The 27,821-nt window shown below is 45.2% G+C and overlaps 1 protein-coding gene across 1 annotated transcript in view; it reads right to left on the minus strand.

Annotated features, from left to right (window-relative positions):
* Nucleotides 1-27,821, minus strand: part of Utrn (utrophin) — a 456,941-nt gene that overhangs the window by 425,430 nt on the left and 3,690 nt on the right. Inside the window, exon 2 of the mRNA XM_051206176.1 lies at nucleotides 24,575-24,749. Within this exon, the coding sequence (XP_051062133.1) occupies nucleotides 24,575-24,653 (79 nt within the window). The 5' untranslated portion in view covers nucleotides 24,654-24,749. The remainder of the gene's footprint in view (nucleotides 1-24,574; nucleotides 24,750-27,821) is intronic.

Below are 27,821 nucleotides of genomic sequence, written 5' to 3' on the forward strand. Positions count from 1 at the left end.
CCTAAGTCCACTGTTCAAGAACCTCGAACTCCCAGTGCCGTCTTCCGCTCAGTGGCATCCCTCCAGCGGGGTGAATCGCACTCAAGGGAGGTCTTCAGAGTGCATCGGGGGCATCTGAGTGACTGAGCAAGCCTCAGTTCATCGTATCGGTGAATGTTTGTGATATATGCATGACGTCTCATACCAGAGTGCTGAGCTCAGATTTTCCCTTCACTTAGAAACATATGGCTTCAGGTGACAAAGTAGAGCTAAGGGAGTCTCAACAAGGAAAGCACTGAGCCCACATAAGAGCTTCGATATGGAAACAACTGCCTCACTTAAGGAAGATACTGGTCCGCTAATCTGGAACCAGGGTCCACGACTTCATTCTAAAAACAAAGCAAGGACTTAGCTCAGCATCCAAACTTGATGGATTTGATTTCCATTTCATGTTCATCAAAACGATATATTTAGCCAGGTGGTGGTGTGGAACGCCTTTAATCACAGGACTCGGGAGGCAGAGGCAGGCAGATCTCTGTGAGTTCAAGGCCAGCCTGGTCTACTCAGTGAATTCCTGGACAGTCAAGGCTACACACAGAGAGACCCATGCTCAAAAAGCCAAAACAAAATATGTGTTTCGCTATGAACTGTAATCACTAACAATGTACAGTAAATGTCTTCTTGAAGGAACTAAAAACACGGGGTGGGGGGGGGGACGAAGTTGTGTCCTCCACTTATAAAGCAGTGATTCAGTTTCTTCCCCCACAGTTACAGAAATTAGGAGTCAGCCCTGGGCCAAAAGTAGGTACAATCTGGGAGCAAGGCCGCCATGGTGAAAGTACCAACCCAGCTCGGGCACAAACAAAGAAAGCTCTGGCTGCCATCAGACCCTTGCCTGCCGCACAGGCAGCACACGCAGATACCATAAGAAAGAGTCCCGAGCTCAGCTGGCCGTGGCCACCCCAACCCCAGCAGCGCTCCACTCCAGGTCCAGGCTCTCTCAAACGTTTCCAGCACTTCATTCTTCGCTGGGAGCCTTCATTTTCTGTTGCTGCAATGGATCACCGTCTCTTTCCAGTACTTTCAGAAGTCTTTCCACACTGTTAATCGTCTTTTTAAGAATTTCACGTTTACCCTTCCGCATATATTCATCTGATTCTGACTATCCTGTTTTTGGGACTTTTTTTTTTTTTTTTTTCCTTGTTTATTTTCTTTTTTCTTTCTTCTTTTTCTCTGTTTTGTCACATTCCCTCCTGTTTAGTTCGCCTCTGTGGTACACAACCAGTGGTATTATGAATTGACCACATTGGGTTTCTTGTTTCTTCCTCTTACATCTAACCAACTTTATATTTTAATTATTCGCTGTTATCATCCAGGCACACCTGGGCCCGCCCTTTGGGGACCTGGAAGAGTGAGTCACCACCCCCCAACCCCACCCCACCCCAGTGCATGGCAAGCAGTACCCAGGCTCTGCACACAGCCACAAACGGTCCCTTTAAGAGACAAACTCTGCCTACTTCCTCTCCCTCTTCTTCTCCTTCTCTCTCCCTCTTCCTTCCCCTCCTCTCTCCCCTCACTCCCTTCCCTTCCCCCAGTAAAACTTCCCACGAATATTCTGTCTGTAAATTCTGCCTGCATGGCATATTCATCTCTGACCCGCCACCTTGGGGCTTCCCGCCAAGGTTGCACCCATGCTGCAGATCCTAACATTCACTCCTGGGAAACTTTTTTCTTCTTTCTTTTTTACTTTTCTTTATTGTTTCTAATGTCTTGTTCTTTCCCCCTCTCCCGAGCTTCTCAAGTGTTTACAATACTTGAAAGCTCCACCAGGAAACCCTTAGAACTGATAAACACATCCAGCAAAGCAGCAGAATATAAAAACACAACTCCTGAGGGCGCTTTCCATATCCCAATAACAAACTTACACACACAAAAATAAATAAATAGATGTTTTAAAAACAGTTCTTAAGTACCTAGGAAGGCTAGAGCAATGAACCCAGTCAATGAAGTACTTGCTTTGTAGGCTTAAGGCCCTTAGATTGATCACCAAAAGTGGGGGGAGGGGGGATAGAGAGAGGGGGAGGGAGAGAATGAGGAAGGAGGGGAGGAGGAGGAAAGCCAAGCATGGTAGAACACACTCATAATACCAGCAGAGTAATAACCAGACAGAGACAGGCAGCTGCCCAAAGCTCAATAGACAGCTAGCACACTAGTTGAGGTCCTGGCCAGTGAGAGGCTTTATCTCCAAAGACACAGGTGGATAGCATCTTAAGAACAACTCCTGAGGTTGCCCCATAGCCTCAACCAACAGAAGGCAATGGCTATATTAATGAAAAACTATCTCCAGAAATGATGTAATAATCCCTATCGGAGTTCCAAGAACATTATTTACATAAACAGAAAAGGCAATTCTAAAATTTGTATGGGTGCACAAATAGCCAAAACAGCCTTAAAGTACAATGCTTGACCTCAAATTATAAACAAACCATGTGCATACAGACACAGACACATTGACCGTCAGAAAAGATTAGAAGGCCCAGAAACAAGCCTAACAGTCGCTGTCACCCCATGCTGGACAAAGCTGTCCAAAACATGGAGTGGTGGAGAGACAGACTCTTAAAACTGGTGCTGGGAGGGACTGGGAGGGACTGGGAGGGACTGGGTGTCTATGTGAGAGAGAAAGCAACCATACTCTCATTCCGAACAAAACGTGATTCAAAAGGGTCAAAGCCTCATATAGGGGAAAAAAAAAATTGTCATCATCTCATTACATAGGAACCTTCTGGTGTGTTTGTTTGTTTGTTGCCTTTTTAAGACAGTGTCTTGCTGGCTGGCCTAGAACTCACTATATAGACCAGGCTGGCCTTCACCTGCCTCTGCCTTACAAATGGCTGTGAGCATCCCCACACCTGGCCAAACGAGCATCTTTATGCCAAATAAAATAGAGTCAAATCTTAGACTACAGAGCAATGTTGGAAAAGGCAAGATGGCTGGCAGCCACTGACATCCACCCAACACACTGATGCAGACCTCACCCCATGTGTAGCTGTGGCCAATTTGTATGTTCACTCGACATGTATTAATGAGCATGCACTCAGTGCCAAGGGCTCCTCAGACAGAATTCCTTTCCTGCTACAGTCCTGTCTCACAAACGACACAGTCACTGCCTGTGACATCACTCCCACAGTGCATCAGTCACTGCCTGTGACATCACTCCCACAGTGCATCAGTCACTGCCTGTGACATCACTCCCAGAGTGCGTCAGTCACTGCCTGTGACATCACTCCCAGAGTGTGTCAGTCACTGCCTGTGACATCACTCCCAGAGTGCGTCAGTCACTGCCTGTGACATCACTCCCAGAGTGCATCAGTCACTGCCTGTGACATCACTCCCAGAGTGCATCAGTCACTGTCTGTGACATCACTCCCAGAGTGCATCAGTCACTGCCTGTGACATCACTCCCAGAGTGCATCAGTCACTGTCTGTGACATCACTCCCAGAGTGCATCAGTCACTGTCTGTGACATCACTCCCAGAGTGCATCAGTCACTGCCTGTGACATCACTCCCAGAGTGCATCAGTCACTGCCTGTGACATCACTCCCAGAGTGCATCAGTCACTGCCTGTGACATCACTCCCAGTGTATCACAGTCACTGCCTGTGACATCACTCCCAGAGTGCATCAGTCACTGCCTGTGACATCACTCCCAGAGTGCATCAGTCACTGTCTGTGACATCACTCCCAGTGTATCACAGTCACTGCCTGTGACATCACTCCCAGAGTGCATCAGTCACTGTCTGTGACATCACTCCCAGAGTGCATCAGTCACTGTCTGTGACATCACTCCCAGAGTGCATCAGTCACTGTCTGTGACATCACTCCCAGTGTATCACAGTCACTGCCTGTGACATCACTCCCAGAGTGCATCAGTCACTGCCTGTGACATCACTCCCAGAGTGCATCAGTCACTGTCTGTGACATCACTCCCAGAGTGCGTCAGTCACTGTCTGTGACATCACCCCCAGTGTATCACAGTCACTGCCTGTGACATCACTCCCAGAGTGCATCAGTCACTGCCTGTGACATCACTCCCAGAGTGCATCAGTCACTGCCTGTGACATCACTCCCAGAGTGCGTCAGTCACTGTCTGTGACATCACTCCCAGAGTGCATCAGTCACTGCCTGTGACATCATTCCCAGAGTGCATCAGTCACTGTCTGTGACATCACTCCCAGTGTATCACAGTCACGGCCATGGGGAGAAAAGGAAGCAGAGTACCATAGTGAAAGATACTGTCTTAGGGAAGGTTCGGCAAGTCTCCAAAGATGGAGTTAGTCATAGAGATGGATGAGCAAACGGGAAACAAAAATCCATGAACTGGGAGATACCTGCTTGTACATAAAGGATGAAGGGCAGGTGAAGCCCAAGAATCATGATCACTGAGGATCACTGGGGCCCTGTAGATCACCTAAAGTCTTTAACTTTTATTAGAAATACAATGGGAGCCAAGTAGTGGTGGCACACATCCCATCACTCGCGAGGCAGAAGCAGGTGGATCTCTATGAGTTCTAGGACAGCCTGGTCTACAAATCAAGTTCCAGGACCAAGGCTATTACACAAAGAAACCCTGTCTTGAAAAACAGAGAGAGAAATACAATAGGGACTCATTGCAGAGTTGTATGGCATGGTCTACTTCTGTTATGAAAAGGCTCCCTTTAGCACAGGGTTGAGATTAGTTTTAGTGTCTTGTCAATTTCCCACTGCTATAAGTGATTACCTGATTCTGGGTAATTTACAAATCATAAAGGTTTATGTAGCACCATTCAAAAGCCATTTAGAGGAGTATATCACGAGTGCCTGCTGAGAATGTGATAACTGCTTTGTTTCATCCTAACTCAGGGGAGAGCACCAAAGGGAACTCACTGTAGCAAAGTGATTGCGGTAATACCATCCATGATTGGATAATCCATGAAGTCACACATGGAAAAAATCTACCTATGAAGACTGAATGTTCATGTTCATGTCACCTCCAAAGACCCCACCTCAAAATACTGTCAACACATGGATTTATAGTTTAAGGTTTCCACACATGAAATTTAGAGGACAATTCAAGTTACATTAGGAGCCGAAGAGAAAAACAGGGGTCTAAGTTGATGCTGTTGAGAGACAAAGTAAGATGGTAACTGAGAAACTTAGAAGTCTGGTAGGGGTGACCCATGATCTGTTTGGTTCTAAGACAGAAGGAAAGGATGGGAATTGCAACTGTTGGTACATAAATCTCCTAAAGTGAAGCAGAGAAGGGTAGAGGTAGCAGAGACAGACAGATGAAGGTCCACCGGGAGATGAAAAACAAAACCATGCTTGTGTCCTGATGAAATCCACTAACGAGGAAATAGTAGAGATGAAGAAAGGAGAATTATCTAAGTAAAAGAGACAAAGGGGTTAACCTCGGGTTTGGGCTGGCCCTGGTTAGAGACAAATGAAGCATTAGAGAGAGGTATGGTGTGGGGACAAATGGAGTCCTGATCAGTTGGCCTCCATTTTCTTAGGACAATAGTTGACAATGTCACCAGCTGAGTCGAGATGAAAACGGTGAATGTTTGAGGAGACAGTATGAAAAAGCACCCAGGGAATGGGAAAGGTAGTTAGTCCTGCAGCATCAAGGTCCTCAATGTGATGATGAATGGCACTTGGACAAAGAACCAGGGCTCTGTGTTGTGATCCAAGCACCTTCCACTGTGCGCAAATCCATCCAGGGAGACAAGAACTCAATGCAACCAGGGAAGGAGATTAACACAGATGTAGTAGAGCAGAGGCGACAAGGGGGTGTGTTCAAAGGAGGGATGTTGACCGTGGTGGGATCAGTGGGTTGGCAGTGCTGCTGGGGACCGAGATGGCTGGAAATACAGGGCACGGCGAACAGAAAATGGGGTCCTTAAAATTCAGATGATGAAATCACACGTTGCATGAAGGTAAAGACCAGGATGTAAACTACAGGATGGCCAGGAAGAGAACACACTGTTGGAAGGATCATCCGTGTTTATACTGAAATGGGTAAAACAAGACTAACTGAAACATGCCTGTGAATGACAAAGGGAACATTGTGTCTGCATGTGAAATGATCCCCATTGGCTAATGTATTTGAACACGTGGTATCCAGCTTGTGGTGCTGTGTGGGAAGGTTGTGGAACCCTCAGGAGGTGGAGCTTCACTGGGGGTGGGGGGGAAGCGGTCACTAGAAGTGGGCCTCATCACTTCCTGGTCACACTCTATATACTGGATTTGAATTCTGAATTCACTGTGACCACCCAGCCCTATCATCCTAGGGCTTAGACCTGGAAGTGTGAGCCAAAATAGCCCCTTCCTCCCCGGCGTAGCAATGGAAAAGTCAAACTGAGACAGAGGGGGAGAAGTAAGATAGCAATGATCTTCAGCCGGGAATAGACAACCAAGAAACGTCAACGGGTCTATCAATGATCTTCAGCCGGGAATAGACAACCAAGAAACGTCAACTGGTCTAGATATGAAATGAGGTTCAAGGGCACACACACAGCCTCACCTCCCCTGTGGCAGGAGACTGTGGGAAGAATGAAGCCATGTGAAAGACCATAGGACAAATAAGTCCATGTTTTTACCAAGATATTCCCTTGGCTATTTTTGACACCCACTCTATAGAGCCTGACGCAGCACAAGTTCCATTAATTAAGACGTCAATAACTAAAACCTGAACCAGGGCTGTTAATTAGTAATTTATGTCTGATTGTTTGCCACTTTTAGCAAAAGGGAACAGTTTGTCAACAAATAAAAATTCATTATATGCAAAACTGGGTCAAAAAATATCACAAATTCTGTCCTTCAAATGTTGTGTTTTCTCTGCCTAATCTGACCAATCCAGTGATGGACTGGCTCTGGGTACAAGAGAGGCGACGGGAAGGCTCTGGATTTGAGGGCGGTAGCAATGCTATGAGTCGATGAACTCATGGCTAAGTACTGGATAGCCATTGTAATCTCCGCCAGAAAAGACGGAAGCACCATGAACACAGAACCCTAATTACACATCACACCTTCCCATCTAAAACTCAACTTTCTGATGGATCATAGGCCTCCTTGAAGAATATAATCAGAGTAATCAGAGACCAGACAGATACCCCAATGAGTAAAGGCACATGGCACCCAGTTGGACACCTGAGTTTGACCCCCCCCCCAGATCCATACATAGGAAAGAACTCCCAAAAGTTGCCTTCTGACCTCTACATCTATAATGGGGCACATGTGCTTGCACACACACACACACATACACACACACACACAAATTGATAAATAAAGTAATACAACTATGCTTTTTTAAAAAAAGAATATACATCAGAACTGTGGATATTTTTCCAATAAAATGTGCAGAAGCCAGAGTATTTAAAAAGCTGTATGCAGCCAGGTGATGGTATCACTTGCTTTTAATCCCAGCACCTGGGATACAGAGGCAGGAGAGTCTGTGAGTTCAAGGTCAGACTGGTCTACAGAATGAATTCCAAGATATCCAGGGCTACACAGAGAAACCCTGTCTTGAAACCACCACCCTCCAAAACATACATATACTGCAAACATTCATTGACAATCTCTGCTCTCCTCACCCCTACAAATAACTATAATATGTATGTATCTTTGTGTGTATGTCTTTCTCTGTGAGAGACAGAGACGGACAGAGACAGAGAGAAGCCAGAGGTCACTGTCAAATCTCTTCCTCTGTTACTCTCAACCAAATACTTTTGTACAGGCTCTTCACTAATCCTACCGTTCACCAATTCGAGGGAGACCGGCTGGCCATAGACACTACACCCATACAGATGGGCATGCTACTGTCGCTCACTTTTACATGGGTACGAGGCGCTAAACGCTAGTCTTCATACTAAGTGAGCCATCTCCCCAGCCTGAGATTAACTACATTTTATTCACAAAACAGCTTCCTGTGACCCTGAGGTCAGTGACAAACTCAGAATATTAAACCTCACAGCTCGTCACTGCTTTCAGGGGTCTTCCGTCCTTCAAACTACCTCTATAATGCTCATTCCACGGTCAGTCCGAAGCCTCCTAAAATACGAAAGAAATAAAACGTGCAAAACTTTACACGAAAATTTAATAATATCCTTTAATTACGTACATAGGGGTGTGTGTGTGCAAGTGGATCTGTACACATCTAAGTGTAGTCTGTCTGGGATATCTGACATCCCCTTTGACCTCTGAGAACAACTACACTCACTAACATGGTAGCCACGGACTCTAGCCCTCTGGAACCAGGAGCCCCGATAAACTCTCTTCTACAAATTGCCTTGGTCACCCTGTACAGGATCTAAGCACCTGACACACGGCAAAAATACTGTATGCTTTGCCAAACCCAAAACACAGGTATCAGCAGCAGCACATAGCCCATAATGTTCCCAATGGCTTTTTTGAAAGGAGGTCCTCTGTTTTGCTTCGAAGTTAATGCGCCACAATTTCTGCGCCAGCAGCTCGCACAGTCAACATTCAAGTTAGGTGACTGATCGGAAGACTTTGGAAGATGGGACTTTCCATCCAACAGGATAGCAACAGCCTCCTCCTGCCATTCCCAAATGCTCCCCACCAGAACGCCCCAGACAGAGAGCATCTGTTAGCTGGATAATTATGACTTCAGCACATCCCACCTTTATTGACTAAACTCCAATGACCTTTCCTCTGCTTAATTATTCCCTAAATGAAAGGTATTTTTCAACATCTGCTCTCGATTTATTTTTAATTTGCATTTTCTCCATCGTCTCTGCTGAAGACGACATCCGTACCAGAAGATGACATTATCTTCAGAGTGTCACATTAAACACCCCTAGTCTTCAATTAAAGTTGAGCTGAAATAGTTTCCCAGGCTCTTTATGCCTACGGATCTTTTTTTATTTTTTTTTTTTTTAGTTGCCTAAGATGATTAGCCTCACTTTAAAATGGGATTAGTGTTCCTTCTCTGCTAATTTCAAAAATAAAGTTTGCTCTATAAATTGTTTCCTCAATTTATCTGCTTTGTCCTAAAGTATGTCTATCTTCTAGAATATAGATAGAAAAAAAAACAAAGAGACAAATACCTGTACTGGTTGGTGTACCGACTTGAGACAAGCTAGACCCATCAGAGAGGAAGGAGCCTCAGCTGAGGAAAGGCCTCCATGAGATCCAGCTGGAAGGTATTTTCTCATTTAGTGATCAATGCAGGAGGGCCCAGCCATGGTGGGTGGTGCCATCCCTGGGAAGGTGGTCCTGGGTTCTATACTAATGCAGCTTAAGCAAGCCAGTAAGCAGCAACCCTCCATGGCCTCTGCATCTGCTCCTGCCTCCTGAATCCTGCCCTGTTTTGAGTTCTTGTCCTGACTTCCTTCAGTGATGAACAGCAATGCTGAAATAATAAACCCTTTCCTCCCCAACTTGCTCTTTGGTCATGGTTGTTTCATCACAATAATACAAATCCTAACTAAACACCACTGAAACTTAATTTAATGTAAAGTTATGTACAAGCCAGGCCTAGTGGACAATTCCATGAGCTTAGCAATCAGGAGGCTGAAGCAGGACCATGAGTTTCAAGCCAGCCTAGACACATGGCATTCGAGGAAAACTAAAAAATGAAGACTAGAGTTCAATCCCCAGCATCTGTGTAAAAATGGACAGGTATGCTGGCCACCTGTACTCTTGGCCCCAGGGATGCAGAGAAAGAGAGGATGTCTAAGGTGAACTGACTAACTAGATCTGCAAGAATTGGCAAACCTCGGGTTCAGCAAGAGACCTGCCTCAATAAATAAAGTGGGGAATGATCAAGGCATATACCCGACATAGACTTTGGACCTTCACATTAATTAATTGAAATAAATAAGCTCATCCCATGGATGTGACATGTACACGGGGCCTCAGGGATGTTGGAACCTTCTGCATGTGGTTACCAACCGACCATACTCAACCCATTCCCTTACCATCACCTCCTGAATCCCTGCCAAATTCCCCATCATCTCTAACCTCAACCATTTTCAAAACTATTCATTGCTTGCTGCTCCTCTCCAGTACTGTGCCCTTCTAAATCTATCACTCATTCTGCCAATCGAATTAGCACTCAGACAAACAGTGCACAGTGATATAGGGTCCTAGTCGAAACCCTGTATTGGCTCCCATGTTCAATTTTCCATCCCCCTCACCCCAGCCATAGTCATCTACCAGTTACAGACTTAGAATACATTGCTCCTTGGCCACTGACTGGAATGCGCTTTGCCCACTGTCCACATGGCTGCCTCCTATACATTCTTCAAGGCCCACCCCAACTTCCCTTTATAAGGTCCTCTGGTACCCAGCCCTGCCTCCTCCTCATCCAGGCAAGAGCTTAGCCTTTCTCCTCCCATGTCCCCGTCACCGTTGACGTCAACTCGTTCCTACCAATTCATGTTGTTCGCCCCAACAGCCTGAAGACCCACTAAATGGGAAGCTGTGCCCTACTCCACATTGAGCCCAGCACCTAACAAGGATGAGTGGGCAGTGGCCACTGTCCAACAACAACAACAACCAGTGTGCATATAAGAAGGTCTAGTGCTTTTAAACCAATGAGGAGATCCACAAATCTTTCCCGGGCACTTGCTGCATGCAGAGATCCTGCTAAAGGCTGCATCAAAGAATCAAAAGAGGAAAGCATATTCAAAAGCCATAGGAGTGAAAAATAGAAACACAGAGGGAGCAAGACGGAGCAGGGATCGGAGGGCAGAGTGCTTTCCGAGGGCAGAATACATCCTGATATCCGAAGGGTGAAACTCCAAAACTGAATGGTGGGAGAGAAGGAACACATCCACTGGTTAGGCAGAAGAGGACCATGGTGACCTTCGCAGAGCAACCTAGCCCCCTGCAACCAAGGACTGGGGGAAGCGGGTGGGGTTAGGTAAGCACTTTAGCAAGACAAGATGTTTTCAGACCTCCTTATGTCCCTTGTTTAAATATACATGGCCTTGAGGGCTGGGAAGACACCTCAGTGGGCAAGAGTGCTTGACTAAGGATCTAAGTTCAAATCCCGAGCAAACACCCATTTAAAAAGCTAAGCATGGCCACTACCTGGACAAGAGGATCGTTAGGGTATTCCAGCTGTCAGCCAAGCTCTGTATTCAAAGAGATACCTTTCCTCAAAAGAATAAAGCAGACAGTGGCAGAAAGGACATCTGATGACTCCTCTGATCTCAGTATACCTATGGGCACACACACACACACGCACGCACACACACACACGCACGCACGCACGCACGCACACCACACGCACGCACACACACACACACACCACAAGCACGCACACACACACACACACCACACGCACGCACGCACACGCACACACCACACGCACGCACACACACACACACACCACAAGCACGCACACACACACACACACCACACGCACGCACGCACACACACACACCACACGCATGCACGCGCACACACACGGACCCGCGTGCACACACACACACCACGCACGCATGCACGTATGCACACACAAGATACCCGGAGTCCCAGGATAGGATCTGCCCACATCTAATTCTGAGTCAGAGAGGAAGCACTCACATGCGTGTGGTCTCCAAATCTCCATACTCTACTAACTTACAACAGCTCGTGTCTCTTAAAAATGCATATGTAAGTTAAAATAATCTAGTGTGGGCTTTCTACACCAACAGTATTGAAGTTCTGGAAGTTCTATAATCAAGGGCCTAGCACAGTGGCAGTGGCAGCATATTTGAAAACATAGACCTTCGGATCTGGTCGGCTTTGTGTGACTTGAGGAGGAAAGGGTTCATTTCCGCTGACATCATGAAGGGCAGCCAGGGCAGGAACACTGATCAGGGCCTGAAACCAACCATGCCATAGAGGACTGCTGTTCACTAGCTTGCTCTCCTTAGCTTGCTCGACAGAGATCCCCTGTTCCCAGGAATGTCTAGATTTGGGTCAAATTGGCACAAACCAACTTTGACACCTTTCTATGTCTACATTCTGTGTTACACCATCCTCTAACGAGTGGTTCTCAACCTTCCTAATGTTGTGACCCTTTACTACAGTTCCTTCATGTTGTGCTGAGCCCTAACCATAAAGTTAATTTCATTGCTCTTCCTAACTGTAATTTTGCTACTTTCGTGCATCGTAATGTAAATATCTGACATGCAGGATATCTGACAGACCCTCCACCAAGGGGCCGTAACCCACAGAATAAGAACTACTGCTTTAAACACTTGAAGAAACTCTGACGAGAGAAAAACCAGAACATAGGCAGAGCTGGATTGATCGGTGAGCTCATTGTAAGCTAGGTTTTGATGGTAAGGCTGGGAATCTTCCAGACTAATTAAATTCAGCAACATCCTCTCAGTTCTGAGTCAATATTTACATTGTAAATTTCAAAAGACAGTATCATTTCGCACACAACCATACACAACAATTCACTGGCAACTAGATCCTGTATCACTTGAAACCCAACATTGCTTTTTAAGTCTGTTTGGGGTTTTATTTTGTGGTCTCTTGTTTTCAGTAAATCTAAATATGTTTTTTTTTTTTTTTTTTTTCCCCTAAATGGGTTGTTAAAACTTGTCCCACTCTTAATGCTGAAACCGTCCAGGAAGCAGTCCTTGATGGTTGCCTTTTCAGAGAAGAGCTAACAGGCCTTCTGGACCTTTCAAAAAGGTTAAAAAGTCCAGCGCAGAGCTATTCCTGCAGAGGTCTACATAAAATTGGCAGTTTGGCTTGGTTTGTTTCCCCTGGGACCTCTTAAAGATATTACCAGCTCTCTGGGATGCTCTTGTGAATCCCTATGGAATATACTACCGTGGCCGTTACCCACTTCTCTTGATTTTTACCCTATGTGTACGGATGCTTTTGCCTGCATGTGTGTCTGTATGCCACTCATGCACTCAGGAAGGCCTGAAGACGCTATTGAACTTCCTGGGTCTGGATTTACAGGTGGTTAAGAACACCCAATACTGGTAATCACTGAGCCATCTCTCCTACCCCCTTATAACTTGGGTTAATCCTCCCTTGACATACAAATAACCCTTTTTGAAACATTCACCGGTTTTAAAACAATGAGGGGCAGCTTCGTTTCAAAGGAAGCAGACACAGTAAGCAGGCGTGCAAACACTCCCCACTAAGACTTTAATAAGGCAAATGCGCGCATAGCATTTCTCAGATTACAAATGTGAGGGACCTTTTTCCCCATTTACGATCACAAACACATCACTTTGGAAATAACGTCTTAGAAAGCATAGATAGATATATGACTATAGATGATATAGAAAGGAGTTGGAGATGTAGCTCAGTTGGTAGAGTGCTTGTCTAGCATACATAAAGCACTGGTTTGAGATCCACTACATACACCAGGCATGTTGGTATACAGCTGTCATCTCAGTACTTTGGACAGCACAGGCTACATGAGACGCTGTCTCAAAAAGAGGAGAGGAAAGGGAAAAAAAGGGGGGGGAGGAAAGGAAAGGAAATGAGGAAGGGTAGGAAGAGAGACGGACAGACAGACAGGTATGGTGATGCACAACACAAACCCCAGAATGTGGAAGGCAACGGCAGGAGGAGCTCTGGGAGTTTGAGGCCAACCTGGTCTACAGAGTGAGTTCCAGGACAGCCAGGACGACACAGTGAGACCCTGTCTCAAACGAGGGGGAGAAAGGACGTTCACAATTGAAGTTTTCACCAGGAAATGACCAAAGCAGTCCATGTTCAGACACAGACACGGGGCAAAAGGCAGGGGCTCAGGGTGAGTGGCGAGGCTCCCAGCGGGAAGAGGTGAACTACTCGGAAGTGTGACCAGGGAAGAAGCCACACAGACCCTCAGTATGTGGGTGGGGCTTTCTACCTCACATGCCCCCGAACTCAAAGCAACACGGGGTGAGCGACTCCTCTCAGCAGAGCCCAAACTCCCCGTTATGAGACATTAACAACAACAACAACAGAAGCCCAGTACTATGAAAACCATTACCTTTCACAACTATCTACCAGGAAATGTTTCTAAGTGAAAGTGAACATGTGACTCACTTTCCTTGAGGGCATTTCCAGCCACACACTCTCTCCAAGGCTGAGTCTCCCTCGCCTGCCTTTCACGGGCTAAGTAAGCCAGATGCTAGGAAGGAAAAGCCCTCAGGGAATCCTGACTCAGAATCCAGGAGGGTGGGTGCCTCTGACTGACACACAGCCTGGAGCTCAAAGCCCAGGGTCCAAAATAAAAGCACAACCTATGCAATTTCAGAATTAACTTGAAATAATGTGATTCCCAGGCGGCCTTGACGGGGTGTATCAGTCTCAGAAATATATCTCTTCTCTATAATTTCCTTCACACAAATATGGGAGAGCAACACTGTGGTAAGAAAACAAAACCTTTTTAAATTCTAGGTAGAGTCTTGATACTACATCTAAAAGGGCAGCAAGCAAGGCTGTCCATCCCAGGCTTCATGGCTTCCCCCTTTTTTTGGAGACAGAGTCTTACTCTGTAGTTCTGGCTGACCTGACATTCACTATGTAGACCAGGCTGGTCTCAAACATAAGGAGCGAAAGGCATGCACCACCACATGTGGTCCAGGGGTTCTTATTCCCTTTATGGGGGGGCCGGGGTGATTTTGTAACAGAAGATAGGTTACAGTGACTGAACTGGACAAGGATCCCTAGCCAGCTGCACACCAAAAGGTTGATGTGAAAATACTCATACAAGACAGGAGCTACATGGCTTTGACAGAACTGACTTCATATATATACATATGCATGTATGTACATATGTATAGTTTTTATACATATGTGTGCATATGCATGCACATACTTGTACATATATATATATATGTAATTTAATAAATAGGTCGCATACACCTAATTTCACATATTATAGATATATAATTTCATAATACATGAAATTAGATTTCCTGGCTGAGAAGACAGATCAGCTGGTAAAGGCCCTTAGCATCCCTGATGGGAGATGTCATTCTGTAAATGTTTCTCATGCTGGTTAATGAATAAAGCACTGTTGGCCAATAGGAAAGGAAGATAGGAGGGACTAGGAGACAAGGAGGAAAGAGGAAGTAGAAAGGAGAGTCAAGATGGAGAGCCAGGAAAAGTAGAACCGCCATTCCTCCGCTCTCGGTAAGACCATGTGGAAATACATAGAAATGGGTTAATAATTAAGATAGAGCTAGCCGATAAGAAACTAGTAACAGGCCAAGTGGATTATATCAAATACAGAGTCTCTGTGTGTTAATTGGGGCTGGCGCGGTGGCGGGACAAGACCAGGTGGTGGCAGGCAGAAAAACCATACTCCTTACACATCCCCAAATCTGATCACCAAATTTCTATCCCTAGAACCCACACGGTGAGAGGAGGAAACCGATTCCCTCTACCTGGGCACACACACACACACACACACACACACTAAAATAGATGTGAAAAAAATATATAACAAAACTGGAGTTTGCAAAACTACTAGGATGCTGTACCACACCGAGCCAGAAGCCCTGTTGGCACACGGGGGTGGGGGAAGGGGGGGGGCAGTGAGGCGGGCCAGCCTCTGCTAAAGCTGCCTCATGGGACAGAAGCAAACCTTAGAGATTTGATCATTTGAAGACACAAGTGCAAAGAGCAGAGGACTCTGAGGAGGCCCTGAAAGTGGAGGAAGCAAGGGTAAGAGGGGTTTCCATGGCTGGGTCTACAAGGCACCACCTCAAGGGTAAGTCTACGTTCCACTGTAGCTCAGTCAGTAGAGGGCTTGCCTTGCAAGCCCTTGCACCTGAGTTTTGACCCCAAAACACTGTTTTTAAAATGCTGGTATGGTGGCATGTTTACAATTCCAGAACTAAGGAGATGGGGCAGGTGGATTCCTGGGGCTCAATGACCTGCCAGACTACCAGGAGCCAGCCGGGGCTCCGATCCAGCGAGAGACCGTCTTAAACACAGAAATATGTTGACAGCTCTTGAGAAACGCAACAGAGGTTGTTCTTTGGTCCCTATGCACTCGCACGCATGTGTACACACACACACACACACACACACACACACACACACACTCCAACTATTGAATTGGGTATATAGATCTTATTGAGCAGTTCTGACCCCAAACAATCAAATATCAAAATAATAGCATAGTAAATGCTTATTTCTCCACACAGTATAAGAGCAGAGGGAATCTAGCCACCTGCACCCCATCTCCATTGCTTCAGATTAAATTTTAACTAGTGTTTACAACTGCCTACATAACCATGCATGTCGCCTTGTTCCCAGGAAAATCATATCAGCATCTAATTCAAACTTCTAGGTTCAAATAAGGTTCAATCAAATTGAGTTTTCCATCCCGTCTATGTAATAAACACACTCCCTCCGCTAGATTAGCTCCCAGCCATTCATAATTTCCAGTCACGAACTGATCTCCGCTACAGCTTTCCTAGCCACAGACCCAATTTGTGAAAAATCCTATTGGCACAGACAATTCTTAGGATCACTCCTCCTCAGTCTCATGGGGTGACAATACAGGCAGGACTTTTGCCAGCTACAAGAATTGCTGTCCTTTAACAGCATTGAGTTTCCAACAGGATCCCTGTCTGTCCCCTACAGAAAGTCCTAAGGGCTCGTGGGGAAAAAAAAAAAAGGCGGCTGAAAAGCTTCCCTTCAGAACACAGGTGTTCCAGCCCAGCTAAGGAAAGCTTCAGGAAGAACAAGGGAATTGTTTTTCATAGTCCCTTAAGCCGTGGAGAAAAATCCTTCACAGATACTTCTTTAAATAAAAAAAAAAAAACAAAATTTATTTCAGACCACCCATTCTCTAAATTTAATTCAGCCACCCTGTTGTCTGAAGAAAATGTTCTAAAGGGTCAATAGAGAAAGCCAACCTCTTCGTCCTTCCCCTCACAATGGACCCCAGATATCACCTGGCACATTTTCAGGAAACTTGCTATAATGTAACAGGGTTTAACCATCAGTAAAGAAACTTGCTTTCTTTTTTGTTTCCAGGGCTCCTCTGCCCTCCCCCACATATCTCAAGCAGCTCTTTCCACGACACAGTTACCTCTCTCTCTGGGCATCAGATCAGGGCCTACCCTGTGCCAAATGTCAGTGCATCTGAAACCCTACCTTCTTTGCCAGCCAGCTAAAAGCCTTGAAGAGCCATCAGAGAAAGAGAGAAAGAGAATTCACGTCAGAGGAGAATATCAGCCTCTCATCTTCTACCCCAAGGACTGTCTGTCCTCCAGTACCTTCCCCTTTTTCACTCCCGGAAGAGAATGACAGAACAGAGCTAAAACTGAAGGCAGGCCAAGGAGCAGGAGGTCTTGTCTCTTATGTGGGCTACGATGCCGCCAGGGAACCAAAGCGGCTCCAGATTTCAGCTCAGGGTCACCCTCAGCAGGTAGCAAGGGAGAGACAGAAAGGACACATGCACAGTAAACACTGGGAAAATCTGCAAGGAACAGATTTGGGTACAAAATGATAACCAACGGCCCTCCAAGCAGACACGGGATAAAGTGCCTGGTAAACAAGAACACTACGCAGAGTTCAAGGTTTCTCCAGTCGCCTGTGAGCCTGAGTTCGAATCCCAGCTCCTATACTTCCCAGCGGTGGGACTCTTTCCGTTGAGTTAGTTCTTATGACTCAGCTGTAATCATACAGGCACTGGGCTGGGCACCAGAGGAATACTGGTCCCCACTCACGGCCCAACAAGGTCCAGAGTTAAACTGTATTGGGAAGGAAAGCAAGAAGTACGGAATGCCAACAAAGCTCCTGATCGTGAGAAGGAAAACACGGCAACTCACGTGCGGTGATATGGTACAGGGTGGCTAAGCAGGGTGTGGTGTGCACACCTGTCACACCAGCATTTGAGAGGCTGAGGCAGGAGGATCACTAGTTTGTGATCAGACTTGCATGTAAAGCAAGCCCTTTTCTCAAATGTATACAGAAAGAAAAGGTGTGTAGTGTGTGTGTTGTGGGGGGGGGGGATGACACCAACCAGGACTTTGCAAAGTCAACACAGAAGGTCACTCAGTGAAGGCCTTGATCAGAATGACAGGGAACCAGACAATGATGCAGAAAAAAAAGAGGTACGCACAAAGACACCTGGGTAGTCCCGCTGAAATAGTGTATGGCTTTTGAGGCCCTCAGAGAAAGAGAAGCTGTGAGCGCTAACCTCTTGCCACGGTGTCTGTTCGTAGTGTGTGTACACTCAGCGTGAGATGCTAAATGTGAAGTGCGGGAATTAGCAGCAGCATTAAGATGCTAGCATTAGAGGCTGGGTAGCCACGTCGCAGGCGTGGCTTAGCATGGGCTCTAATTTCCTCAACAACTAGAACCCAGGGTTAGACAAGGACACAGGAGGTGGTGGCACATGCCTTTAGTCCCAGTGCCAACACTTGGGAGGCAGAGGCAGGCAGGTCTCTGTAAGTTTGAGACCAACCTGGTAGTGCGACCTTGTCTTTAAAACAAAAAAGAGGTAAAAGAGAGGAAATGATAAAACTGTCGTCCTTGACTTTCTTTAGTCTTAGTTAGGTTGGGTTGTTTTTGTTTGTTTGTTTGTTTTTTCTTTTAATGGTTCTCTTTATTTCTATGTATGTGTGCAAGCATGTGACCTGTGCTGTTGCCCACCAAGGCCGGAAGAGGGTGTTTAGATACTCTGGAGCTACAGGCAGTTGTGAGCTGCCCAACATGGGTGCTGATAACCAAAGCAGGGTCCTCTGCAGCAAACACTCTTAGTTTTAACACAGAGGCTCACATACTTCAATCCCACTCATGGTTCGCTGACAGGCCATCTGGGGCCACAAGTCAGGGGGAACCCCGGGCTGAAACTCTCACCATTACTATGACCAAGAGAGATGATAGTTTTTAGCCAACATCACACACTTTAAAAAATGTTAGCCACTGACTGAATCCAAAAGCAATGAGGATGGTCTTCTATTTTATATGCAACCAGAACTATATTGTTACCGTTATTTCTTTCTTTTCTGAGACAGGATCTCAGTTTGTAGTACTAGCGAACCCTGGAACTCACTATGAAGCCTAGAATTCACAGAGATCTACCTCTGCCCCCTGAGATTGTGTGTGTGTGTGTGTGTGTGTGTGTGTGTGTGTGTGTGTGTGTGTGTGTGTGTGTGCGCGCGCGCGCGCGGGTGCAAACCTACGTCCATATCGAGCCGTTTATTTCATATTTCATGATGTTACAAAGAGAAGTTTCATAAACAACACATTCCAGCAGTAATGTAGTTCCCCTAGAAATGATTCTTGGTCTTAAAATCGTTATAAACCTGTTAAGCTTTCCAACTTACACAGATTAGGCTGTCATTATTGCAGCCACTGATGACAACCTTCTCATAAGTGCTTTAGCAGTAGACGTCAGCAACCCAAAATCCTAGCCCAGTAGACAACAAATGCTTTCTAGTCCTGCTCTTTTTTTTCTGGTTTGTTTTTTATTGGGGGTTGTTTGGCTTGCTGGCTTTTTGGGGACAGGGTCTCATGCAGTATATAGACCAGCTTCCGATTATGCTTACGTCCTGTATCCACCTACTGAGGACTGGGATCACCACAACTAGTTTATGCATTCCTTGGGATTGAACCCAGGGCCTCGTGAGCACCAGGCCAGCTCTCTACAAAGCGACCCCCAGCCACAGCCCTCAAGTTCCTTTCTAGGCACTGTTCATATCTAAGGCAGATGTAACGCCACCACGAATAAGTGTGTGGCTTTTGTTGTTTAAACTATCCCAACCCCTACCCTTGATAGCTTAGTTGTAAGGAGTGAGGGAAGTCCTGAGTAAATATATATTGTTGACATTGGTTCAGTTTCATCAGTTTTCAAACATGAGCCTGTAGGGGCCATTGTCAATCAGACCACCGAACCCCTTGTAAGTCAACCAAGCCGCCAGTAATTAGCCACGCAAGAGTATATGGGAAACACAAACTAGCTTCAGTAAACTAAAAAAGAAGACACAAATTTGGGTGGATAGGAAAGGCAGGGTAGATCTGGGAAGAGTTTGAGAAGGGAGTGAATATGTCCTGCTTTAAAAATACATTGTATGAAATTCTCAAAGAGCTGCTTTAAATAAAATAATAATAATAAAGAAAGGCTGGATGTGGTGGCCCATTCCTTTAATCTCAGCATTCAGGATGCAGAGGGAGGTGCATATCTGTGAGTTTGAGGCCAGCCTGGTCTACATAATGAATTCTAGGCCAGCCAGGGTTACACAGCAAGATTCTATGCCTTAGTGAGGGTTATTATTGCTGTGAAGAAACGCCATGACCAAAAGCAAGTTGCGGAGGAAAGGGTTTATGTGGCTTAGAATTCCACATCACTGAAGGAAGTCAGGACAGGAATTCACACAGGGCAGGAACCTGGAGGCACGAGCTGCCGCAGAGGCCATGGAGGGGGGCTGCTTACTGGCTTTCTCCCCCCAGCTTGTTCAGGGCCTTAGCCTGGGGATGGCCCCACCCACAACAGGCTGGGCCCTCCTCCATCAGTCACTAATGAAAATGCCTTACAGCCTGATCTTATGGAGGCATTTTCTTAATTGAGGTTCCCTCCTTTCAGAAAACTGTAGCGGGTGTCAAGCTAGCACCAATGTAGCCACCACACCCTGTCTCAAAGTAAACAAACAAACAAACAAATAAATCAAAGCAAAACAACACATACACAGGCACACAATGAAAAAAACAGAAAACAATTTAAGAACGCATGAAATGGAAAGCAAAAAGTAGGGAGAGGTGAGGACTTGCAGGGGAGGGGGTTGGGGTAGATTTGACCAAAGCACATGATAGGCATGTCTAAAATTCTCGATTTTATGTCAGGTTTTTCGTGCTCCAATAGGAAAGTATTCCTTTGTAGGAGGCGGGTGTGTTTCCTTGAGAAGGAATTGCACTAAAACCTACTTGCTGGTCCCTAAATCGTGTGGTTACAGGCATGGGCCACCATACTTGAGTTCTTTCTGGTTTTATATGTAGCAAAGACTGGCCTCGAACTCCTGATCCTCCTGCCTCCACCTCCCAAGTACTGGGATTATGAGCAAGCAACATGTGCCTAGCATGTTATTCCTTCTTAAAAACTGAAAGAGAAAGAAAGGAAGGAAACAAAGAAAGTAAGGAAGGAAGGACAGAGGAAGGGAGGGAGGGAGGGAGGAGGGAGGAGGGAGGGAAGGAAGATATGCATGGAGCATATCTAGTATTTTTCCATGTATTTACTGCATAGTTCATTCCTGCTCTGTAATATAGACTTCCAAAAGTCTCTTGATAATTTGTGAGCTTTGGAGTATACTGAGATAATACCACCGTATACTAAGGATTTGCCTCAAACAAAAATGGAGAACGTGCCTTCCAGAAAGCAAGATGACTCACGGGCTTATTCAAATCCAAATTTGTCTGCCAGCTCCAGCTAAAGGAATGTGATTCATATCTCAGCCATGCGGAAGCTACATTTTCACCATGTTTTGAAGTAGATGCCACTAAAGAGGGCAGAGGTCACAGCCATAACCCCGGCATTAAAACACTACAAGCAATTTGAGAGGTTTTAAAAATATTGAGACCTAAATACTACAGGCTCATCAAGCAGCTTTGGAAAAATATATGTAGATAGTAAGAAAAATAATTATCACAAATACCAAGAGGGTTTCACATCTTTTTATTCTTTCTTTCTTTCTTTGGGAGGGGAGGCAGAATCTCATAATGTAGCCCAGGCTGGCCTCACACTCAAAACCTTCCTGTGCCAGCTTCCCAAGTGATGACAGGGGTGCCACCATGGCCAGCAAATTATTTGAGATTTGCTACTTTATGTGTATGAGTGTTTTATCTACACATATGCATGTATGTGCACTGCGTGTGTGCCGGGTGTCCTCAGAGGTCAGAAGAGAGCATCCTGCCCTGGGATTGGAGGTGCAGATGGCTGTGAGCCACCAGATGGGTGCTGGGAATGGATCCAGGTCCTCTGAAACAGCAACAAGTGCTCTTAGCCACTGAGCCATGGCCCAGCCATGCAATCTTTAAAAGTATACTTTTCATACCAATAGCCTCCCTGTATCACTATCATTTCACGATATATCAACAGCATCTTCCATGTGTGTAATATTTATACATACACACACATCGATACCACTTTTTTATGAATACATATCTACTTTAGCCATGTGCTCTGACTTAACTATCTCCGCTGGGATTCTGTGTCATCTACGCAGCTGTGTGATCCCAGGAAAGAAACAGTAACTTTGCCGCTATCTCTAGAGTCATGGGTTTTAAATAAAATAGTAACAACCCTAGCACTGATGACCAGTTCTGAACACTCTAGGCAATAACAGCCTAAATCATGCCCAAGCTAGATTTTTATGGTATCTCCACCTTCTTCCGTTAGAAACAGTACTGCAGTCAAGTGAAACGTACATTTATATCTCCTGCCTAGGAGGAAACGCTACAAACAGAATTACTAGACCAGTTGATATGCTCATCTTCAAAAATGCAACACAGTGGGTCAGCAAGATGCCTCAACAAGCAATGCAACCTGACTCTGCTCTCCTGGCTGCACCGGGCGGGAAGGGAAAACTCACACCCAAAAGTTATCCTCTGACCTCCACAGGCCTGCTGTGGAAGGGACACACACAAATCAATATTGGAAACCATCCATCCTTGGCACCAAATAGGATACAGCGTAACAAATTATACCCCAGCAGTGTATGAATGAATGAGCCTTATCGGTCTTTATAAATCATCATTTTTAATTTAAGGAATAGTTTGGAAGTGTGGACACTCAGCACACACTCTAGGAATTACAGTTTTACATAACAATTGTTCTCCAGTGGACAAAGCCAGAGAATGAGTGATAAATGTCTAAGGTCTTTATAATGCTTTACTTATTATTATTGTGCATGCGTGTGCACACACATGCCACTGTGTGTGTATGGAAATAAGGGGACAAACATGTGGAAGGGTCTCTCCTTCTGCCTCTCTTTACCCGGTTCTGAGGACTGAACTCGGGCCATCAGGCTCCTGCAGCAACTGCTTTATCCACAGAGCCACCTCCCTATCCCCGAACCCAAGGTCTCAGTGTCACAGAGGCTGAGTCATAATGAAACTAAAGGTCATCCTCTTCGCAATTCATAGACTACGAGGCATACAGAGATATCCAGCCATCTCCCATCCACCTTCCCGTCACTGCACACATTTCTAAATATGAATGAATTCTGTACCCTTGCAATGAGATTTAAGAGAACACAACTTCCTCAGAGTACACTTTACAGTTCATACACCAAAGGACATGCCAACAGCACCTTCCAAAGATTCCTTAAGCTACAACAGTTACTGCACAGTCACAGCCAAATCTAAACATCTAGACGTCATTCCAACCAAACACCACGGGCATCATGAAGGGAAATGCATCTCCTACTGAGATCACATTTCCTGCACATATTTTGGCACTTTCAAATAAGAACAGTGTGCTCTTACCATAACACAAGGACATTTCCCACAGCAAAAAATAAAAATCACCGTTGAGTTCCATTTGTTGCTGTTTATGCTTTTAAAGAGTGACACCAGATAAAATGTTTGTAATACTGGAGTCACTAAAGGACAATGTTCACATCCAGGACAGAGCTCAGAAGGCCCTGCCTGCTCAAAAATATCTCCCCTCTGAGTCTGCCTCGGAATCATGTTTGAAGCTTTAAAAAAAATAAAAATACAGAAATTTTCATTCAGTGGGTTTGGAGTGGAGCCAACACATCTGCATTTGTAAAAAGAAAAAAAAAAAAAAAAAAAAAAAAAAACTCCCCAGTCGATTCATTTGAAGAACCAGAAAGGAAAAGCGGCAGTTATATAATGATAAGATGGGGGAGGGGTAGCTTCCAAAGACACACAATCCAAATGTTCACCTGAAAATCATTGGTCTGTCTTAGTCTGGCTGATCTGATCAAAGGGGGGGAGACTACACCTTGAGAAGTTGACATTTCAAAAAGCAAAGAGGTCACAGTCCAGCACTGGCCTCAGAGAGCAACGTGGTAGGAGGGTGTAAGGTAATGGAATCCCACCCCAAGATCATCCTGCCAGAAGCTATGGTATTCACTACTCCGATCATGTGATTCCTTTCTGTCTTCAGGAAATAAGGAGAAATGTTTGGCTGTATTTTTACACCGTTTTTAAATGTATAACTTATGTATTTTTATTGTACATGCATTGGTATTTTTCCTGCATGTATGCATGTGTGAGATGTGAGATTCCCCTGGAACTGGAGTTACAGATAGCTGTGACATGCCAGGTGGGTGCTGGGAATCGAACCCGTGTCCTCTGGAAGATCAGCCAGGGCTCTTAACTACTGTTTGTACATCTTATTGGCATCATAATTGCGCAGCATTAGGCTGCAGGCAGCAGTTTCTTTCTCGGGTAATGCTACTCCACACACAAGGCAACAAAAGAATGTTGAGGAAGCCATGCAGAAATGGGATGTCACCTTAAGCAGAAAAATGGTCACTGGGCAGAGTTACTTTTCTCAGGAGAAGGCTGCCTTGTAAGAACAATGTAAACCAAGCTAGGAAAGCTCTGTCTTCAACATAGTCTACCCAGAAAGATCCACACAGGAGCTTTCGTCACTCACCAGATCTGGACTTAATGATGTCGCTGAATTCATTCTGCCCATCATCAGGCCTGGCTTCAAGGTCCCCGTACTTGGCCATTGTGGCTGAGTTCCAAACAGTGTACTCCAAAGGCTTTCCCAAATCTTCTTCTGCAGACTGTCAACTCTGAATAGTGGTCCAGCTTGGCATGAATACCTAAGAGGAAAAAAGAAAGAGTTGACGAGAATTGCATAAACATATCCCTTATTTTTTTTTTCCTTCTGGCATATGTGTGTGTGTTCACGTGTGAAAGGGATGGACATGTATGTATGTGTGTGCACACGGAGGTCACAGGTTGGCACTGGGTGTCTGTTTCAACTGATGCTCTCCACCTTTTACATTAAGGCAGGATGGGAACCCCAGGAATCTCATGAATCCACATGCCACATGCTGGCATTACAGACATTTCATAGGAGCTGGGACCCAGAGACAAGCACTTTAATCACTGAACTATCTCCCAGCCACATTTATTCTAATACAAGTTATATACAGTAACCAGGAAACATTTACTGGTCATCTACCATGTAAGGCACTGAACACTGCCACCGGTTCAGGTACTAAGCTTCACGGGTACTAAGAGATTGATTGTGTAAAGAAATACTTCATTACAACCCTGATAGTTGACAACTATACAAAAGGGAAACATAAAGTAATAAAGGCATAAAGTGAACAACGCTGTCCTGCCCAGGGCCACTGAGAAGGCTTCCTTGAGGAAATGACATTTAAACCTAGCCTTCAAGGAAAGGAAGAAGTCAATTAGCCAAAATGGCAAGTAGAAGAAAGAAGAGCTTGGCATATGAAGAAGTTCCACCAAGCTCCTCCAAGCATCGGGAGGGCTGACGTCAGTGCTTTGGAACGGCAAACATCCAAGAGGAAGAATAATCTGCGGGGGAAAAAGCGAGGAGGGAAGATAGGAACACAGATTCCTAGAGAGGCTTTGATACCTGTCTGAGGACAATGACAAACATAGAGGCGACATGAGCATGTTGACACTGGCGGCTTGTGAGGGGCCAGAGTAAGGCATGGCAACCGCTGAGAAGCTGGGTCGTGAGTAAGGAGAGGCTGGATGGAAACTTTTCAGCTCTTCTCTGTGTTTGAAATTCTTTCATGCTACCATGCTAGAGGAAAATAAACCCAACCTTGACCAGTGAACAAATACCACCAAAGTATCAACGGGGCATCAGGTGCTACGAGGAAAACAGAGGAATAGAACATGGTTCCCTGGGCTAAAAGCTGGCTATATAAGCATGAAGAACCAACTTCAATCCCCCACACCCAGACTAAAACCAAAAAAAAGTAAGTATGTGGCATGTGCCTGCAATGCCATCACTAGGGGCTGGAAACAGGAAGATCATAGCCAATCAATGAGCCCCGGGTTCAGTGAGAGATTGTGTCTCAAAAACTAAGGTGGAAACATTGGAAGGAGACTCACTCTCTGGACTCCAAACTAACGCGCGCACGCGCACACACACACACACACACACACACACACACACACACACACACAGTGGGGGTGGGGGGTAGCCCAATGTCACTCAAACAAAAACTACCCGCAGAAAGGGGCTCCACGGATTAAACAATACTAAAGAGACCTAACCACCAGATATAATCCTGGATTTAATTCAGAGTTTGCAAACATTATGTTTACTCTAGACATTCTTATTACGCCAGGTAATTAATAGTGCTGTTAGGGAGGAGAATATCTTCCCTTGTAGGAGACATAAGATTAAATATTTAACAGTGAAGTGTGGCAGTATCTTCAATGTCTATGCATTTTTATGTACATTGATATGCATGTGTGTCTATACAAAGATACACAAGGCAGATACACACAAATACTATATATAAAGAAAGTGAGAGCAACCGGGTATCTATTATGCTGATCTTTCTGCTATAATATTACTCATATTACAGGCAATATGTGATTGTGGCCTCAACAGATTAGATGGGGGGGTGGATAAGTGGATACACAGGATATTAAATAAGGAGGTCAATTAGACTTGGGAACGGCCTGAACATTAGGAATACTTAACACTCGGATGCTGAGTGGCTCAGCCGGCACTGGACAATCCAGAAGTGAATGGACTATCCCCTGCCTGGGCTGGGAAACACTGCAGGCACTGGAATAAAGAGGAAGAAATAATGAATGTGATTTGGATTGGTTGAGTGTCCGTTTCTTCTGAGACATATAATGAGAAAGGACAAAAAGCATTCAGGAATATGGAACAAATTTCAGGGATGGGATGTATAGTAGATGTGTAGATAGCTGTGTTGAGCAATGATGCAGACTTTATTCTGGAAGGTTCACCACACCGACTCTGCTGCACATAGATAGGTAGCACTCAGATAAAACAATGCACTCTTCAGTAACTGTGAGAAGCATCTTTCAGATCTAAAGAACTGAAGCTCTGTCCCGCAGTATAAGTAACACCCATCCATCAAGAACACCAGCAAGTAGTGTTCCATACTGCTCCGGAGAGCTTCCTGAGTTACACGGCCCAGAAAGAGCGAGCTCCGTTTTAAAGTGAGCATCCGTCTCTTTCCTGGAGCCTTTACAAGTGCCCCAATGCCAATGACCTCAGACATTAGTTAGGAATATGACACTAGACATGCACACAATAATCTGCAGAAAAAGAATACAAATCCACACATTGAAATGAGCATCTGAGGCATGTAAGGAGGTTCATATCTGCAGTTCCCGAGGTAAGAGGGTCCCTGGGAGTTGTAGGTCTGCCTGAGCCGCCAAGACAAGAGACAAATGTCAGAACTGGGGATTATTTCTAGGTAGGAATGGACAACTCAATTCGTAGTGGTTTTTTATTTTATGTGTACATGTGAGTGCCTGCACGTATGTCTGTGCACATGCAAGTGCCAGATGCCCATGGAAGACAGACTGAGTGTTCTATTCCCTAGAAATGGAGTTCCAGGTAGATGCGAGCCACAAAATGTGGGTGCTAGGAACTGAACTCTGCAAGATTTCAATGAGCGAGAGCCCTCCTCTCCAGCTTCAATTCTTCCATCTAAGAATGAGTTGTAGGATATTGTTATTTTAAATTTCATATTTTTATAATAGTATATTGTGTCCTATTAACATTCAAGCACTATAGCCTTCAGTACTACTTTATTATATAAACATAAAGATTGTGCGGCATAATAACATCTCTTTCTACAAGTCAGGAACCGAGTAGAGTCAGGAACCCAATAGAGTCCATTAACGATAGCAAAAGA

Source organism: Phodopus roborovskii, unplaced genomic scaffold (assembly GCF_943737965.1).
Source record: "Phodopus roborovskii unplaced genomic scaffold, PHOROB, whole genome shotgun sequence".
Lineage (NCBI taxonomy): Eukaryota > Metazoa > Chordata > Mammalia > Rodentia > Cricetidae > Phodopus > Phodopus roborovskii.